Source organism: Festucalex cinctus, chromosome 16, assembly GCF_051991245.1.
Source record: "Festucalex cinctus isolate MCC-2025b chromosome 16, RoL_Fcin_1.0, whole genome shotgun sequence".
Lineage (NCBI taxonomy): Eukaryota > Metazoa > Chordata > Actinopteri > Syngnathiformes > Syngnathidae > Festucalex > Festucalex cinctus.
Genome location: NC_135426.1, coordinates 24,292,598 through 24,310,980, shown reverse-complemented (window position 1 = coordinate 24,310,980; position 18,383 = coordinate 24,292,598). Strand labels below are relative to the sequence as shown.

Below are 18,383 nucleotides of genomic sequence, written 5' to 3'. Positions count from 1 at the left end.
CACTATGGATGTGACCGCCTTTGACGTTATTTTGGAGCCGGCCGGAAGAGGAAAGTCGGCGGATTAGCGCGGCCGATCGAAACGAGCGGAAAGCCGAAGCGCCATCTGTGGAAGTGGGCCACGGGGCGGGGACACGCGGGCGTCGGCGCCTCATCCCGGCCAGAGCCGTCGGACACAGGCAGGCAGGCGCGCGGCGCGCGAATGATGCTCGCCCCGCCCCCACCGCCACAAACGTCACGTGAACAATGGTGGACAACCGCTACGCTACGGCGCTGGTGATCGCCTTCGTGCTCAGCCTGCTGGCCACCGCGTATCTGTGCGTGGGCGTGGGCACGCAGCACTGGTACCAGTACGGCAGCCCGCCGGTGCGCGGCGAGGCCAACGTGTCGGAGCTGCGCGGCCTCTACGACGAGTTCATGGACGGGGAGTTCGACGAGAAGACGTACAGCGACACTTTGTTCCGACTCAACGGCAGCGTGGGCCTGTGGTGGCGCTGCGTGGTCGTGCCCGCCGCCCCGCACTGGTACAAGGAGCCGGGTACGTGCACCGGTGCACGCCACGCGGGTTCCATTGATTTGGGTTGAGGCCGGTGGTCGGAGAACGTCCCGTTAACAGTAGTCGTTAGACGTGACGTCACTTGGGGCGTTTTTGGCGACCTCTTGCGGACGAACCTGCTCACGCCAGCTGGTTCGACAAAAGTATTTTGTTACCTACTACGAACATATTGGAACTATCAGATATTTTTGGAAACATATGTTTCGGAAAATTAAATACGTAAGGAATGATTGACCTAAAAAAATCAAATTGAGCTAAGGTGTTTTACTTATTGTATATTAAAAAAACAGAAACAATGACATTTTCACAAATTATTGGTTATTTGGGCTACTTTAGTACCCTCTGGTGGCCAGTTGGCGAACTGACCCGTCCTCGGGTGTTTTTCAACAGTTAAAACGCAACGACTGTATTCAAATTCTGTCGTCACATATTTTTGTAAAATAAGTTTCCGAAAAAATAAAAAATAAATAAAATAAATATATTTAATTACACAAATCCATATATTTGGAATTTGCCAAAGTTAATAGAAAACATTAATAGTCACATTTTGTCACTATTGTTTTTTTTAATATGCAAATGTGTTTCAGATTATGTACTTAAATTAAAAGCATACATAAAAAATTTGCTCAAATAGTCAAATGTAATACAGACTGCTTAACCTTCAAAAACAATGCTCAAATATTCAAGGATTGCTTTCGGGTTTTTTAATCATATGGAAACCAATACATTGAGGGGAAAATCGTGTATTTACTTTTTACAACATATTTGCTTCATATTTTTAATTTTCATTTCTTTTTTACATACAAACATTTGTTTGCTGACTGACAGTTGTCACCGTATAGCTCAACTTACTTACACGAATTGCTATTTTGGTGATCTCAGGTGCCAAGATGGCGTTAAAGTGCAGAAGCTTCACCGTGCAGCAGCAGCTGACGCCCAAATATAAAGAACCCGGAAACCACAACAGCGGCGAGGACATGCTGCGCACGTGTAAGTCCACCCGCCACCACGTATGTCGGAATTGCGAGCTCCTCCTTTCACTTCATTGGCCACTGGTGCAATGAAACGAAAACATCAATTCTGCCTAGCAACAAGTGACCAGCCAAAACGCCACAGCTTCAATTTTTCCTATTTAATCACAAATTCATAAACGCGTCTCCAAAACAGCCCAACCTGCCTGATGTTTTTGTAGACTTGTGGCGATTCCAGTTCCTGCTGCCGCTCGTGTCTTTGGGCCTGGAGGTCTTGGCGGGTCTGATCGGGTTCTGCGCCTGCCTCTGCCAAAGCCTCACGCCCACGCTCGCCATCGGCGTACTTCACCTGTTAACAGGTAACTCCTTTTAACTCTTTTTACTGCCACCCGTTATAAAAAAAAAACAAAAAAAAAACCCAATGGCAGCGGGTTTTGAGCATTTTGACTAATTTTTCCAAGCAAACAGAATATTGTGTTCTTTTGCTACATATGCATGAAAGATCACATTCCATTATTTCATTAGAAAAAAAAAGTATGTTTCTACCTTATTCCATTCTTTAGTAGTCACCATTTGAAAATAGGTCATTTGAGTGACATTGAGCGAAAATTGAACAGAAAAGATAACATTTTCCACACAACAGAGACTTTGATGTGAATATTTTTTGTTTCGTGACTCGCCGTCAAATTAGGTTTAATGTTACAAACGCTTTGATCATTCACGTCAGCCTTTCAAAACGTTCGATTTCATCAGATTGCGTCACGTTTCATTGTAATTCGCAGCTCTAGTTAGGGCCCGAGCAGCTGCCGCTGCGAGGTTAAATAAACTCGAGTGGAGTTGAGTGATTCCATACACCGGCAGCCCATTGAAAAGGATACAATGCTGCCATCTGCTGGCCATAGTTTTTGATTTCACAACTCATTGACTCGGCTGCGCTGCACTTGGACGTTGACCACTGATATATTCAAAAAAAAAAAAAGTTGACGTCACTTAACTCTTTTGCTCCCAAAGACGTATTTATACGTTTTTTTTTTTTTGTTTTTTTTTTTTGCTAGAGCATACAGAAGGCTTTGATACCGCCTCGGAACTGAAGAGAATGCTTGAAGCTATGGTAGTTATTACAAAACCGGCCAGCAGGTGGGGCAGCAGAGTATAAGAGATCCCAGGCCATGTTGCAAAAAGCTCTTTTCCCTACTCTTTTCACCAGGAATGTGAATAATGATGAAACTTAGATTTAAATGCTAATTGCTGCAAAACAGAAGCAGATATATACTTTTTTTTTTTTTCCCTGACTCTAATCTTTCTTTTTGGTAGCGTCCATGTTATTTATAGCAATAGAACACAATATGTCTGTGGGCCTTGCAAAATCTGTCAAAATTGAGTAAAACAGCCGGGAGCGAATGAGTTAACTTCATGGCGGTATACATCGTGATTTTACTAAACGTTATTCAACGTCTTTGGCGCTCAAAGAGTTAATTGCTTCATCGGGAATGATAACTTCTCGTCAATAATCATCACAGGTCTGTGCTCGTTGGCCACGGTGTGCTGCTACCTGGCCGGGACGGACCTGCTCCACAGGGCGTCGGTGCTTCCCGACAAGGTGGACGGCTCCCTGGGCTGGTCGCTCTACTTGGCGCTCATGTCGTCGCCTCTACACATGATGGCGGCCGCCCTGCTGGTGTGGGCGGCGCGCAGCCACGGACGCAACTACTACCGCATGGCGGCATACCGCGTAGCCTAAGCGAGCCGGACGCCAACGGAGGCACACCTCATTGTTCGTTTTCGACAGCGCTCGGTGTAAACGGCTGCAAAGATTGGCCGCGATACGCTGAGATGCACTTTGATGACATCACAAATGTGCCGTCACTATTCAACAGGTAACGCTTACCTATGTGGTGAATCAAAAAAAGGAGTATGAAAGCTACATTAGGGGGGGATACACCAAATAAATTATTTTAAAAAATATGATAGAGAGAAATTACTCGAAAAAAAGGTCAATTTCTCAAAAAAATAATCATACTATTTAAAAAAAAAAAATGTTACAAGAATAAAAATGACTTTTCATGAGGAAAAATATTTTGAGACATAATTCTTACATGAAAAGTAATATTTTTTGGGGGAAAAAAATAGCTGCATTGCTTTCAAGAAAAAAAGGTGTAATATTTCTATTTTATTGTGAAGAAAAAGGCTTAAATTTAACTTCACGCAAACAAAAAAATAAAGGTAAACCTATGATAATAGTCGTGTTTTAGATTTTTTGGGTGGAGATATGAAATGTTCTGAAAGACAATGCTAAAAGAGTACAAACATGAGTATAAAATTATCGTAGTTTTTTTTTTTTTTTATTCGGAAAAAAGGGCATACTTATTTATATAAGTATAATATTATATTATATATATAATATTTCCATATAATATTTTCCTTTTTAGAGTGGCCATAGCTGATTGATAAACAAAACTGTACAATACTTTGTAAACTAAGTTGGTATTTATTTTATTTATTTATTTATTATTTCGAACGCGTCTTTTTTATTTTTTGCCAGTATTAGTCTGATTGAACTTCCTTGTGTTTTTTCAGTTCCATATTTGTTTTTTCCCCGTTATTTTGGCACAAGCAGCACATTGTAGAAACGACACTCAAATACTTTGCTGAAATGATTTTTTTATTCTCATTTTTTAACACCTCAAGCATTATGAATGTACGCTAACAGCCATATTGCGACACAGCTGCTGCTAGAATATTTTCAAAAAAAATGTACGGGTTGTTGTGAAGTAACTGCTTTTTGGACATTTCAATAAGTAGATTTCCATGACGTGCTATTTAACAACAAACGTTGGTTCAATACATGTGAGACTTGCCGTTGGTGTGATATGTAAAACGTACGTGTTTTTAAATAAAACCTTTTTTCCATACGTTTGTCTGGAACGTCCACATTGTTTTTTTGTTTTTTTTTTGGTTTCATTCCTCCTCTTTTCCCGACACAAAGTTGGCCGGTCGCCCGTCTTTGCACACCCGCAGCGTCGGCAGGGTGACGGTCCGCTTCCTGGCGAGGTAGAGCGCCGCGCCCTTCTCGTAGTAGGCGCACTCGTTGATGAAAAAGGCATGAAGAGGTTCTCGGCCCTTGTAGCGCAGCGTTTGGCCTGAAAACGTCTGAAAGATGGGATCCTCAGGGCGCAACAGGCAGAAGTCTTGGTCCTGACGGAATATACCGTTTTTTTTTTTTATATCAATTAATTTTCTCAAGAAAATAAAAGCCTGTTTTTTTTTTTTTTTTTTTTTTAATACATTCAAGTTGTAAGTGTCAGATAACAAAATGGGATTTCCGTAAACAAAAAATTTTTTCATTTAAATTGTATTAGTATTATTTTATTATTATTATTCTTTTTACACCAAGAATTAGGTCAATTTTTTTTCAAAAAAAAATTAAAAAAAAAGTTTCAATATTCCCTATTTTTCTTTCTGTGGAGCAGTGCTTCTCAAATAGTGGGGTGGGGCCCCCCAGGGGGGCGCGAGGCTCCATCAAGGGGGGCGCGTTTGACCTCGGGGAACATGCTTTTTTATTTTTTTATTTTTATTTTTTTTATTTTTACTGTCCGAGAATAAAGTGCAATTGCACCTCCACTACATTAGGGGGCAGCGGCGCTTATTATTGGCCGAGTGCGCGCAGGGAGCATTCGCTTGGTGGTGTCGGGGTTTTGTTTGCACTGAGCATGCGCGCTTTGCATGAAGCAAAAAAAAAAAAAAAAAAAATCAGCACAAATTATTTTATAGTTTTGTTTTGCAGATTAAAGTTGTTTTTTTTAAATATTGTGCTCCTGAGTTGATGTTGGTGACCAGTTTGAATGCATTATTATTTATTGATTTTATGTAATTGTATTTTTCCGTATCATATGGTTTGACATGGTCAGTCAAAAAAATGTTGATAGATTAATTAAGGATTGAATTTTATTTTTGAATTTCAGATGCACTTTAAATCTTTTTCTGTTACAGTTAATAAAGATATTCTTTGTTGTAAGTTGCTACATATTTTTCTTTTTTATTCTCTTATACGTTGATACAGTGTTATGCAGAGGTGTGCTTATAACAATTTTATAGACAAATGATACGATTTATAGTCGCGTGGGGGAGGGGGGGAGATGTTTTCTTCTTACTCGGGGGCATATAATTGAGAAGCACTGCTTATAGAGCATGTTGCAATCATACAAGACAAGGTCATAAATTTTAGAGATAGACCGATAAGGTTTTTTCGGGCCCGATACCGATACCAATTATTAGTAGTGAAGGATGCCGATAACCGATATTTGGAGCCGATATTCAATTCCACTAAAAAGGGACATCAAAATTTGGAAAAAATACAAACTCCAGCTCTTATCTTTTTTTAAATTTTTATTTGTTTATTTTAAAGTATATGTTCATTGAGAAATTTTTAGGGTTAATAAAATATTTTTAAGGTTTTTTTGTTTTGTTTTTTTTTTCAAAATCTTAGTCAATAGACAAGTTGTGGGATCTCCCAGGCGCAGTAGCATGTTTTCAAAAGTTAAATAAAAACAAACAATTATTTTCTACACAAAATAAAAGTCTTCCAAAATTTCAAAATATCCAAAGTATTAAATTTTTACTTATCTTAGTTTTAATTTCAATCAAAAACAGAAGGTGCAGAGAGTTCCCAGGGTCGACAAAAATGAAAATAAAACCTTTTTTTTTTGTTTTAAATTTACATTTAAATTAGTTCCCTGAAGTTAACACGTAAAAAAAAAAAAAATGGATCTATTATCGGCCATATGATTCTTCAAAATGGCCGATGCCGGTATTTCTCAAAATGCTGAATATCGGCGCCGATAATCGGCCCAGCCGATAATCGGTCTATCCCTAGTCATAATCCACTCAAACTTAAAGTCAGATTTGCTTGTCATCGTTTTGAATTTGAATTTCCAATCTCCATCAGAGTTTTTGTACCTGAAGTTGAGGATGAATCGCCGCCGTGATGTTTTGAGAAGCGCTTTCTCTCGGATAATCGACGTGTCGCACCACTGTGAACACGTCCACCGGCCCGCCCTCAAAAACAGCACCTGGACCACGGAAGACCAGCAAGCACGTGAGGGAAGGAACGTGCGCTTGCGATGCTTTCACGTACCCGAGTTGAAGAGCCGAACCCAGTCGAGCGCGTGCCGCAGGCCGTCCTTCATGGTCGTGTAGATGTTGGACCTCACCACGCCGTGAGGCTGAGGGCCGATCTCGAAAGCTGAAAGAACAAATTGGCACCTTGCAAATTAGGAGCGCCTTATGTACAGTAAACATCCACTTGTATCACGTTTTATACTTTGCTAATGCAACAATAACACGTACCAAAACCGTGTTTTCCCACAGAATCGAGAGAAAATGACTCCTTGTCAGGGACGTCAAAATGGATGTACCTGACTGGTACATCTGTCATCAGCCTCTGGAAAAACATGGAAGGCGGGGGAACTTCATTATTTCATGGATCAAAAAAATGTATTGAATTTTTTGGTATATTACCTGCAGGTGTCGAAATATGTGCAAGCAGATCCAGTCAGAGTCGGAGAACGCGATGACGCACAGGCCCATGTTGGACGTGCTGTTGTGGAGGTCGCAGACCAGATCCACAGCTTGTGGACTCCCTTTGGGCCCCAGCAGGGCGTCCAGTTCTCGGGCTCGGACCATCTCGTAGGGGGGCGCGTCGGTCAGGAGCCCGCTGTGGGTGAGGACGGGGTGATAGAAGGTGGGAAGAAATCAGAACTAGTGTCTCCTAAAGGACTGATTAACTCATTTGCTCCCAATAACGTATAAATACGTTTTTTTTTTATGTTCTAAGTGTCCCAAAGACGTATTTATACGTTTTTTTGTTGTTTTTTTATGCTAGCATACAGAAGGCTTTGATGCAGCCTCTCAACCACAAAGACATGGTAGTTATTACACAAACGGCCAGCAGGTGGCAGCAGAGCAAAGGAGATCAACCAGGGCCATCTAGAAAAAGCTAAATTAGCAGATTTGAAATAACAGATTTGTGAAAACTGATGAAACTTATCTCTCTTCTAATGCTAATTGCTGCAAAATGGAAACAGATATAAACATACTTTTTTTCCTAATAAAAGAAGAGACTTTAATCTTTCTTTTGGTAGGTTCCATGCTTTTAGAGCAATTGAACACAATATTCTGTGGGCCTTGCAAAATCAAGTCAAAATCCAGTAAAACAGCCGCGAGCGAACGGGATTGCGAAATGTGAAAACGGCGGCGAGTGAATGAGTTAAAGGCCAAACATTGGAATTGTTGGCATACTTGCCATCAGACAGGAAGTGAGGCGGTCTTACTTGAGGGCGGCGTGGGTGAAGCATCGGTTCAGGTCGGTGTCGAGGTATCGGCGGCACAGCTGAGCGGCGCGCGGGTTGGCCAGCACCGCCTGCATGGACGCGTCCCTTCCTGCCTCGGCACCCGTTGCCGTCCTCATCAGCTCCCTGACCAGGTAGACCCCGGAGAGCTCGTTGCCATGGGTACCGCCACAGACGGCGACCCGAGACAACCTCGGCAAGCGGGCATCCATCTGATCGTATAGCATGCAAATGAGCTTTTGTTTCCCATACGAGGAAGCAAAACAACTTCCCTCACTTGATGAAATAAATGACTATTCGGCATCCGAAGATCCGAGTTTCCTCTCACCTGCTGCCGTTACCTTCCTCTCCCGTCTGGCCCGGCCGTTGACCCTCTTGCACCATCCGGCCCGAGTCAGCACTCCTGCTTTTGCATGCACCGCACTGCATCGCAGGCAGGGCGTGTCCCGGGACGCTATCTGACAAGTGCGCTCACCCTTGAGATCGGGTCGCGAGCTCGGCGGATGAATGACGTCATCCGTCTGGTAAATGGTGTGGCTGGGAGGGACGCGTTTATTTAATGAACTGCAGACGCAGGGTGAGAAGGCAGTACAAAGTATAAAAAGCGCAACAGCAGAGAGATTTATGACAGTATGATAGCTCGCTATACAAGTTAAAAATAAATAAATAAAAGCACTTAGGCTCCCCGATAAGATGTTTTTTTTCTCCATTATACTATTTTCATGGGGGCTACTATTGAATTAACTAGAAAAATTTCCATGGAAATTTTGGACGTGACTGCTGAAATGTTTGCCAAATGTTGGTGTACTTTACCTCTCGATCAGTCGGCAAGCTAGCATTAGCATGCTAAGCTAACTTCGCATTAGCAATAGCATAACTTAACATTAGCATTAGCATGCTAACTTAGCATTAGCATGCTAAATTAGCATTATGACAATATGCTAACCTAGGATTAGTGTGCTAATTTACCATTAGCATGCTAATCTAGCATTAGCATGCTGACTTAACATTAACATGCTGACTTGGCATGAGCATGCTAACTGAACAGTAGCATGCTAAGATAGCATTACTTTGTTAACTTAACAATAGCATTAGCATGCTAAGCTAGCAGTAGCATGCTAACTTAACTTTAGCATGCTAACTTAAACTTCGGTAAATGTATGTGCGCGTAGCGTGGCTTGGAAAAAGGTATTATTTTGTGGCTCTTTGTTGGGGGGGGGGGGGGGGGGAATTGCGTCGCCATGGTAACTCGGAATTCCGGGGAAAAAAAAAAAAAAAAAAAAAAAGGTTCCCCGCCGAGTCAGATCGAGCCGCATCCTTTGATACCTCATTTGTGCCGGTACCTTCAACCGTTCGGGCCGCATTTTTTTCTGAAAAATTCCGCTATAATAAACGCCGGGGCAGTCACATAATAAGCTAACAAAAAGCAAGCTGAGCACAGAAAGCGCCAGGCCGCTACTTTCAAATGAAATATGGTCATTTTACATCCGCGGGTAGTATTTCAAATCAGAACTGATAAAATGCTAAATGTTTTATGCTAAGTAACACACCTGGTAATGAATATGGGCCAGGGTGTATTTTTCTTTTTTCTTTTCTTTTTCATTAAACAAGCAAGTCCAGACCGGATGTAGTTGGACCTACGACACATTTCAATAGCAAGGCAGACAACAGTAAACAGATGTGACATTTTGCTGCATGCTTTGAATGGATAAAAAGTGGAATGGTGAAACATTTTTCCACATATCATCCACGTCAAATAAAAGTGATCAAAAGCGTTTTGTTTGACATTACAGCGTTTATTAAAGATTTCGTCGACTTGGATACAAAATCGCAAACAATGTAATTATGTTTTTTGTTTTTTTTCTCAGTCAAGCATGTAATCTCCCTTTTTGGTGACATGACACAACAGAAAAAAAATGACTCAACCGTTCTCCACACATTATATATTTATAAAATCAAAAGTTTTTAGATTCTTTGTCTTAAGTACACTTACAAACAAGAAAAAAAAAAAAAAAAGACGAAACACTTTTTTGGTGTCAAAATGTGCTTGCATATGTTTTTTTTTTCTTTTTAAATCAGCACTGCATTTACTTTAAATGTGTCTATTCTTCACACCATAAAACACACGTTTCTCTTTTAAAACAAGAAAAAAAACAAATACTCACTTGGGCCTTCTTTTTACCTCCAACCGTATTAAAACCTGAGCGTCCAGTTCACTCACACATTTTTTATTTTTTTTTTCTGACAGGTGAGCGCAGGTTGTCTAAGGCGAGGAGGAGAGATGAAGCACACTACTCTATCACAGTTGAACTCGATTACGCCCCTTTCACACGCAGTCACACGGCAAGCGACGTTACATTAAGACACAAATAATCAGATAAATCAGAAATTGTCTTCATGAAGGCCACCGATTGATCGCACATATTTGAGAGATGGATGTGGAAGGAAGCACTACTCACGACAAGCTTGTGGGCCCACCACCGTTCCCGGAGGTCTCTTAGAACAGAGAACCTACAAGGAGGTTTGTTTTTTTTATTTATTCATTTTTATTTTTTTCTTCTTCATCCGTTTCTTCAGCCGGTTGTCAAAATATGTCCGGGCTGCCGTCCCAGTCGCCTCGCTCCTTGGCTTCCCAGTAGCCGCCCTTGTAGATGTGGACCTGCTCGCCCGTGATGCGGTCCTGGCAGCGCTCGAACCAAAGTGCCTTGTAGAGGTCGTGCGGTGCGCCTGCGGAGAATGCAAAGTTGACGTTAGTCAAGTTGCGAAACGTCCCGACAGGACGGAGGCGAGCGCGGGAAGATGACAAGAAAAGGAAGGAAGGAATACTTGCTTTTCAGTGACGGATCAGTAAGAGAATCCTCATCGACAGCTTTTGAAAAAAAAGAATTGGAAGATGGATTTTTTTTTTTTTAACCTTACTCTGCTAAATCCCCCTATTCAGTCCCTCCAGGATTTTGCCGCTATGAGCCACAACCTCAAAAACGCTTTCACAATCAAAATGCTCAAGAAGGAGCTCATTTGTAAACGGAATGTGGCCAAAATAAGCAGACATCCTGGTCGGACCGCCCCATCCCGATTTGGAGAGGAAGTGAAACGCTAATCGGCCGGGACGGACTCGAACCTTCGTCGGAGTGGCCGGAGGCTCGCTGGCTGAGCGCCTCGCGCTCGCGCTCGCGCCGGGCGATGCGCTGCTTCTCCTCCAGCCGCTGCTTCTCGCCGTTGGCCTCGTCCCAGCGGCCGTCCTCCATGAGCCGCTGGTCGGGCCGGCGCCGGCTGTCCGTGGGCGCGACCGTCTCCTCGGGCTCGTTGAGAGTGAGCGCCAAGGAGGTGAAGTAGTACATGGTCTCCGCGCCGTCGCTGGGGACCAGCCGAGAGGACAAACGGTCAAATCGAATTTCTCCAAACTTCCTCATCTCTGCTCGCGCTTAACTCATTTACTCCCAATGACGTATAAATACGTTTTTTTAATGTTCTAAGTGTCCCAAAGACGTATTTATACGTTTTTTTATATGCTAGAGCATACAGAAGGCTTTGATGCAGCCTCTCAACTGCAAAGAACGATTGCAGAAATGGTAGTTATTACACAAACGGCCAGCAGGTGACAGCAGAGCAAAGGAGATCAACCAGGGCCATGGAGAAAAAAAGCTAAATTTCTCACAATTTTAAATAGATTTGTGAAAACTGATGAAACTTAGCTCTCTTCTAATGCTAATTGCTGCAAAACGGAAACAGATAGAAACATACTTTTTTTTTCCTGATAAAAGAAGAGACTAATCTTTCTTTTGATAGATTCCATACTTTTATAGCCATAAAACACAATATTCTGTGGGCCTTGTAAAATCAGTCAAAATCCAGTAAAACAGCCGGGAGCGAACGGGATTGCGAAATGTGAAAATGGCGGCGAGTGAATGAGTTAATGGCATGATGCACTTGAACAAATAAATGGCCGCGCTTTCAATAGCCACGCCTACATGGTCTTCATTTCACCGCAAATCATTATTATTCATATTATTAATGCCTGTATTATCTCAAATAGTTGCTTTTGCTCTATCAGATGCTGTCATTCCCGCGAGATATTTTTTTCAACCACTTACGGCAGAGGGTTCCTTCGCCACACCTCTCGGGCTTTCAAGGTTTGGTAGACGGTCTTCTGTTTGCCCTCGGAGCCGTTCTCGCCGCCGCGGCTGCTTTGCATCACGCGGGAGAATTCCATCTTCTCGTCCCAAGTGCCCGAGAGCACGTAGTGGGCCTTGCCGTCCTTGTCCATCACCACACCGGTCACCTGAGGAGTGGCGGAGGCGGGACAGAGAGATGTCGGTCCTCGCGAGCAGATGCCACCAAAAAGGAGTAAAAGGCGGCAAAAAATAAATACAATAAAAAAAGAGCAATTCTCACCTTTCTGGCCACATCTCTGGAAAAGTAACTGTAAGGCGCAAACTTCAAATGGCAGCGGTCTCCCGTAGTGTGGTTCACCACATCGATCTCTCCCGACTAAGATTAGAGAAGATATTCATAATCATCACCGCTATCCAGAAACGCACCAACAACTCGATATTGGAAAAACATGCGATATGCCGAACATAGCGATATCGATATTTCACATGTACGTCAAGAAATTACATTTTCATTATCTAATGAAAGAAAAACATTTTTCATGCGGCAAAATAAGCAACCTGAATGGAATCTTAGTTAATTAAGTCTTAATAATTTTCAACTATTGGATGGCGATGCACATTTTAGTTAGCATCTGACTGGTCAAATTCATATAAAAAGCATTAAATTCCGTATAAAACTTATTGCGTGCCTTTGCGATGTGCAATATTGCAAGGGCCAATATCGTGATATCGATATTTTTTCGATATATTGTGCAGCCCTACCAACAACAGGAAATTAGTGATGGATTCTATATATAATGAATAACTAACCAACTGAACTGACATCATTGCAGGAATTAGCTTCCAGACATACAAAATGATTACAAAAAAAACAAAAATCTGCAATGAGACCACATGACCATTTTTGGTGGCTGTGCCATCTTAGGATGTTGAAGCGGAAAACCGTGTGCGGACGGCAGCCTTTGAATCTCACCTGATCGATCCAGAGTTTCCCAACGATGATATTGTGCACCGTGGTGGTCACTTTCTTCCACGTGTAGTGATTGTTGCCCTTGTTAAAGATGGCGTGAATGGTCCCTGCGGGGGTGCAGATCGTCGTCGGTGAAGATTTTCAACACGCTCGTGTTGCGACGCACTCGTACCTAATGGCATGATGGAGAGGTATTTGCCCCGGAATTTGCTGGCGACGGTGATTTCCTGCCGGAGGATCCAGCCGCGATCGGAGATGGCGTGATGGGCGGCGGCCGGCGGGTGGTGACTGACCTGGGAGGAGCCACGAGCGCCGAGCATGTTAGTACTGTTAGCGTATATTTGAATTTCTTGGTTCACAAGCGACACGCGCAAGAAGCTAACAGTCGGCATCTCCACGCGGCAGGCTGACCTGCTCGCAGAGCGAGCGGTAGCCGCTCTCCCGCCGCCGATCCAGCTCGAACGTCTCCCCCAGCAGAGGGTTGAAGGGCTTGCCCGTGCGGTGGACGGTGGTGGAATAGGACGAGACGGAGAAGGCGGCCACGTAGCACATCTGCTCCAGCGAGCTGTGGCACTTGGTGGCCTTGTCCAGCAGCTCGTGGTACTCCAGGTCCTCGGACAGACGCTGCAGCATGGAAATGGGCTCGTTGAAGTTCACCTGAGACGATCGAAAGGCAAACGGCGAGAAGACAGCGGCGTGTTTGCGTGTTAGAAAATAATGAGAGACTTACAGTCACGTGCGCGTGTATATTAGATCGAAAGTCAACTTAAACGCTGGCCACTCACAGGCATGGGAATCTTGGAGAGCTCCTTGCCGATGCAGTTTTTCATGATGCTCCACAAGTTGAGGGAGTAGTTGGGCTTGTCCGGGATGCGCGTGCGCCTCTTCTTCAGCGGCAACAAATCCTGCGAGGGCGACTCCGGGTTCATGGCCAGAGGTTCCTCGCTCAGCTAAAACGGTAAAACAAAAACAAAATAAAAAAATAAAAAATAAAAAGATCTGAACAGAAATCAAGTTGTCACTTCTATGAAACGAGACTCTTGACGGGCCAGGAATAAAAAGTTGTCATTAAAAGGTCAAGAATAAAAACGCTGCTATTGAGGATCGATCTTGTAACATTTCAGAGGATAAAGTCAGAATTACAAGAAAAAACTTCAACTTCTAAAATATTGACGCTATGAAATCGAGAACTGAAAAAAAAAAAAAAGGAATAACAACAATAAACTGTTAACGTAAATTTGTAGAATAATGATAACATTTACAAAGAAACTAGCTGAAGTGAGTCGAAAAAGATTCATGTAGCGCTTTTCCTGGATCTTGTGACATTTATAGGCAACTGTCACCTTTTTTTTTTTTTTTTTTTTGGGGGGGGGGGGGACCCACAGATTTTGCAATTCACAACACTGCAATTCGAAGTCACTTACCGACTGATCATCTGAACACATTTCACTATTGAACCCGCTGGCATTACTGCTCGACCTTCTGGAACAAAAACATGAAAATGTTCATATTAATATTAACAACAACAACAACAACAAAAGGGAACATTATTTGCGTGTGCTTGCTTGTGGAAGTGAGGGTCCGCGGGAACGGTGATGAACTCGGGGGCCTCCTCCACGGCGTCAAAGAACTCATTGTCGTCGTCCTCGTCGCTGGCCTCGCCTTTCGCCGTTCCGACGGCGCCTGACCAAATCCCATCAGGAAATCGCATTTGAAAAATATCATTGGAATATGTTGCGATATCGCAAGAATAAAACCAAAGATAAAATTCTACTTTCAGAGATAATGATGGGATACAATCGCAATTTCCTGAGATAAAGAGTTATAAAAGCAGAGGAATAAAAGTTCGAAAGATAAAACGCCGTATGATGCAAGCAACGTCAGAATTATTGAATCCGGCGCCGGTTTACTCTTATTGTCGGCGGTGGCGCTGGCCTGCCCGGCGGCGCCGCGGAAGGCTCGCTCCAGGTGGTTGTGCTGCTTGGCCAGCTGCTCCAGAGTCTCCTCCAGTCGCACCCGCTGCTCCCGCTCTGCCTGGAGAGCCTTCTGCCAACGCTTGCTGTGCGCCTGCGCCAGCGCCAGGAAGTCTCGGCACGCCTTCAAAGTCCCATCGCAACAAAACAAAAAAACAAAAAAAAAAACATCACAAGAAAGGAACTTGGCACGTTATTGCTCGTCATGTTTGAGAATTTGACATTGAAAAATCAAGTGCAAACTGACATTGATCATGGCATTGGAGGTGATGCGGAACAGCGTGGCTCTCTCCGTCACCTGACGGATTTTATCTCCCGCCTCTCCCGTCAGACGCAAACTGTCCAGCTCCGACAAAGACCTGCGCCACAGTTGACGAGCCATGAATAAATACGTGGTCGCAGTTTTCATTGGCGAACAACAGTTTTTTTAACCCTTAACTCATTTACTCCCAATGACGAATAAATCCTTTTTTTTTTATGTTCTAAGTGCCCCAAAGACGTATTTATACGGTTTTTTTGTTTTGTTTTGTTTTTATGGTAGAGCAGCTTTACTTTAATGCATGTAGTTATTTTTATTGCTCAAACTCGAACAGCTACCTTTAACGTAACCATCCGCTGTCGGCTAAAAAGGATCATCTGCGGTCAAAATTAACTCATTTGGTTCCAATAACGTGTAAATTCGTTTTTTCTTTAATGTTGTAATTGTCCCAAAGACGTATTTATAAGTTTTTTTTTGTTTCTTTTTTTATGCTAGAGCATACAGAAGGCTTTGCTGCAGCCTCTCAACTGCAAAGAACGGTTGCAGAAATGGTAGTTATTAAACAAACGGCCAGCAGGTGGCAGCAGAACAAAGGAGATCAACCAGGGCCATGTTGAAAAAAAACTCAATTACTTACAATTTTAAATCGATTTGTGAAAACTGATGAAACTTAGCTCTCTTCTAATGCTAATTGCTGCAAAACGGAAACAGATAGAAACATACTTTTTTTTTCCTGATGAAAGAAGAAACTTTAATCTTTCTTTTGATTGCTTTTATAGCAATTGAACACAATATTCTGTGGGCCTTGCAAAATCAGTCAAAATCCAGTAAAACAGCCGGGAGCGAACGGGATTGCTTCTGTCAAAATGGCTGGGAGTGAATGAGTTAAGTGACCTATTATTATTATTATTATTATTATTATTATTATTATTATATTATATGGTATGGATTGTATAGCTGAAGATGGGCGGACCTCTGGAGAGCGGAGCCATGCTTGGAGATGAGATCGTTGCACGTGCTCAGATCCTCCACCTTACTGCCAAGGGTCCGAAGTGCCGACTGGACTTCAGAATTGTGTGAGCCGCCGCCACTGCCTCCTTGTCTGGAAGGCGCAGACGTAGACAAGTGGGAGAAGTCGTCGCCGGAGTCATCTGTTCACAAAGAAGGCAAGAAGAAATCAATCCCATTTCCCCGTTTGACCGTTCACATGTGAGACTTTTAAAAAGTTAGATTACAGAACATATCCCACAAACGAAGTTGTAGTTTTTGCTACTTTGTTCGTTTTACCCGACTCGATTAGAAGGCGCGCCGCTTTGGCCTTGGCCAGCTCCAACGCGGTGATCCAGCGCTGTCGCTCCACCTCGCAGCTCGCCTTCAGGTGGTACGTCTGCGCGCCGCCGTTGGAGATGACAAAGTTGCACGCGTCGTCCACAGTGATGGTCGCTGTCGCCAGGTTGATGGTGCCGCGACAAGTGTGGCCCATTTCAGCCTGAGTCCTAGAGGTCAAAAGAAGAAAAGTGATGACAGAAATGACAAATCATTGAGGAAAAAAGGGCAAATAATAAATAGAATAGTCAAAATGTACGTATTTATATTGCCTTTAAAATCATTAAATAGTTCGGACAATAAAATAAAATGTGAATAATTGAGTGGCACATTTCAAACTGTGTTCTGAAAGTCAAAAGGGAAAACATTGCTAATAATAATAAATACATTCAAAAAATAATAGGATGGCAAGTCATAAATATTATGGAAAAATAGATTAAAAAAAAAAAGATTTCAGTTTTAAGATAAATATAACATTGCCAACAACAGAATCTATTCATAAATTTAAAGCTTTTAAAATTACAAATAAATATTTTGAAAAAAGAAATTTATATAAGATGACCCCTTTAAAAAATATATAAAATTGTGTAGCCCATTTTCATGTGGGTCCAGATAATTTAAAAAAAAAAAAAAAGTATAACAATAAAATGAGCACGAGATCGTTCTACAACAAATCAAAAAAACCTAGGGCTAAAACAATTTTATTCAAAACAGTACGTTTAAAAAGACACCTACGCAAACTGATAATGATTCAATTACAGGACTGTTCTATAACATATCAGAAAATTGACAAGTGTTTATTTATTTTCCAAAGAAAAGGAGATGTTTGCAAGACTCTTATTTTGAAAAACACAAATATAATCAGTTGGCTTTCGTATCAGACAAACGAAACTTGACAATAATATTGTTCTGAGGCTTAAAACTCTCGGATTTGGACAATGTGAATTTAAAGTCTCAGAACGATTCATTGGGTTTCAAAACAGTTGCTGATTGATTTGATAATAATGGTTCCCGATAAACTGATTCATTCCTGCACCCCTAATTCAAATGCAAACGAAACTGCTGGCTTCGAATGTGTTTTTCAGCCATGTCATACCTGTAGTAGGACAACAAGCCATTGCTCAAGACAAACCAGCGTCGCTGATAACCCTTGATGTAATTAGTCCACTTGAACACCCATCCCTTGTATGTGTCTCCAGCTGGGGTTGGAGTGGCTGTCTTGGGTTCGGACATCACAACCCCCAGAACCTTCAGAACACAAACAGGCAGGGAAGGAAAACGAGACAACAGTTTTAGACACTCCAGTGTAATAGGTCGAAGGACTGGATGGCCTGACAGGTCAAAGTTCAACTAGTTGAAGTGCAAATAACACTTCGTTTATTGTCCCGTCCATGCGACGATATGCGACAAAAAACATGTTTACCTTGACGTGTCTCTAAGTTGACAGCTCAGGCGAGTGGGCGCCTAATGAAGTCACTGCTAATATTGACAACACCTTATACCAGTAGTAAGTAAAAATGGCTACTTTGCTCACGGAGGCTAACTGACCTGCAAGCTAAGCTCGACAACGGGGGACAAAACGTGGCGAAAAGCGTCCAGAAATAGCAGCTGGCGTGGTTATAGATTGCAATTTCGGCGTCGAGTGGTTGAAACATTTCTCACAAAGCGTGTGAATTGTGTCCGCTGTACAGCTGCGCACAACTCTAGCTAGCTACTTCTAACTAGCCTATGGTGCTAGGTGGGTCCACCCGGTGCCACACTAATTTCAGTCCGTGCAGAAACTAGCCGTGCGCATGCGCACAGTCCCCTGTAAAGTATCGACGTGTATGTTTTTTTTTTCAATCCAACGGGCACACAAGAGCATTTG

The 18,383-nt window shown here is 42.6% G+C and overlaps 3 protein-coding genes across 7 annotated transcripts; 1 reads left to right on the top strand and 2 right to left on the bottom strand.

The window, feature by feature from the left end:
- The first annotated feature begins 110 nt into the window (after window positions 1–110).
- On the top strand, window positions 111–4,438 carry LOC144003015 (claudin domain-containing protein 1-like). Its single transcript, XM_077498739.1, has 4 exons — window positions 111–537; window positions 1,438–1,545; window positions 1,748–1,885; window positions 3,047–4,438. The coding sequence occupies exons 1-4, from the start codon at window positions 246–248 to the stop codon at window positions 3,265–3,267; spliced, it is 759 nt and encodes a 252-aa protein (XP_077354865.1). The 5' UTR covers window positions 111–245; the 3' UTR covers window positions 3,268–4,438.
- LOC144003014 (N-acyl-aromatic-L-amino acid amidohydrolase (carboxylate-forming) B-like) lies at window positions 4,214–8,699 on the bottom strand. 2 transcript variants are annotated; one of them, XM_077498738.1, is made up of 8 exons: window positions 8,687–8,699; window positions 8,202–8,437; window positions 7,856–8,085; window positions 7,044–7,239; window positions 6,873–6,966; window positions 6,661–6,768; window positions 6,483–6,595; window positions 4,214–4,721 (listed from the first exon to the last, which is right to left on the bottom strand). In XM_077498738.1, exons 3-8 carry the CDS (start codon window positions 8,083–8,085, stop codon window positions 4,485–4,487), a joined length of 978 nt encoding a protein of 325 aa, XP_077354864.1. In that variant the 5' UTR covers window positions 8,202–8,437; window positions 8,687–8,699; the 3' UTR covers window positions 4,214–4,484. The 2 variants fall into 2 exon arrangements, with proteins under 2 accessions (XP_077354864.1, XP_077354863.1); XM_077498737.1 differs by lacking the exons at window positions 8,202–8,437; window positions 8,687–8,699 and having other exon boundaries at window positions 7,856–8,170.
- Window positions 8,700–9,648: 949 nt separating this feature from the next.
- LOC144003011 (oxysterol-binding protein 1-like) lies at window positions 9,649–18,299 on the bottom strand. 4 transcript variants are annotated; one of them, XM_077498723.1, is made up of 17 exons: window positions 17,940–18,299; window positions 17,613–17,764; window positions 16,478–16,686; window positions 16,164–16,341; window positions 15,179–15,290; window positions 14,869–15,055; window positions 14,524–14,641; window positions 14,383–14,440; window positions 13,744–13,908; window positions 13,370–13,615; window positions 13,131–13,251; window positions 12,962–13,065; window positions 12,269–12,364; window positions 11,968–12,155; window positions 10,995–11,230; window positions 10,704–10,742; window positions 9,649–10,600 (listed from the first exon to the last, which is right to left on the bottom strand). In XM_077498723.1, the coding sequence occupies exons 2-17, from the start codon at window positions 17,747–17,749 to the stop codon at window positions 10,458–10,460; spliced, it is 2,337 nt and encodes a 778-aa protein (XP_077354849.1). In that variant the 5' UTR covers window positions 17,750–17,764; window positions 17,940–18,299; the 3' UTR covers window positions 9,649–10,457. The 4 variants fall into 4 exon arrangements, with proteins under 4 accessions (XP_077354849.1, XP_077354852.1, XP_077354850.1 ...); XM_077498726.1 differs by having other exon boundaries at window positions 14,383–14,437; XM_077498724.1 differs by having other exon boundaries at window positions 18,065–18,299.
- Between the last annotated feature and the right edge of the window lie 84 nt (window positions 18,300–18,383).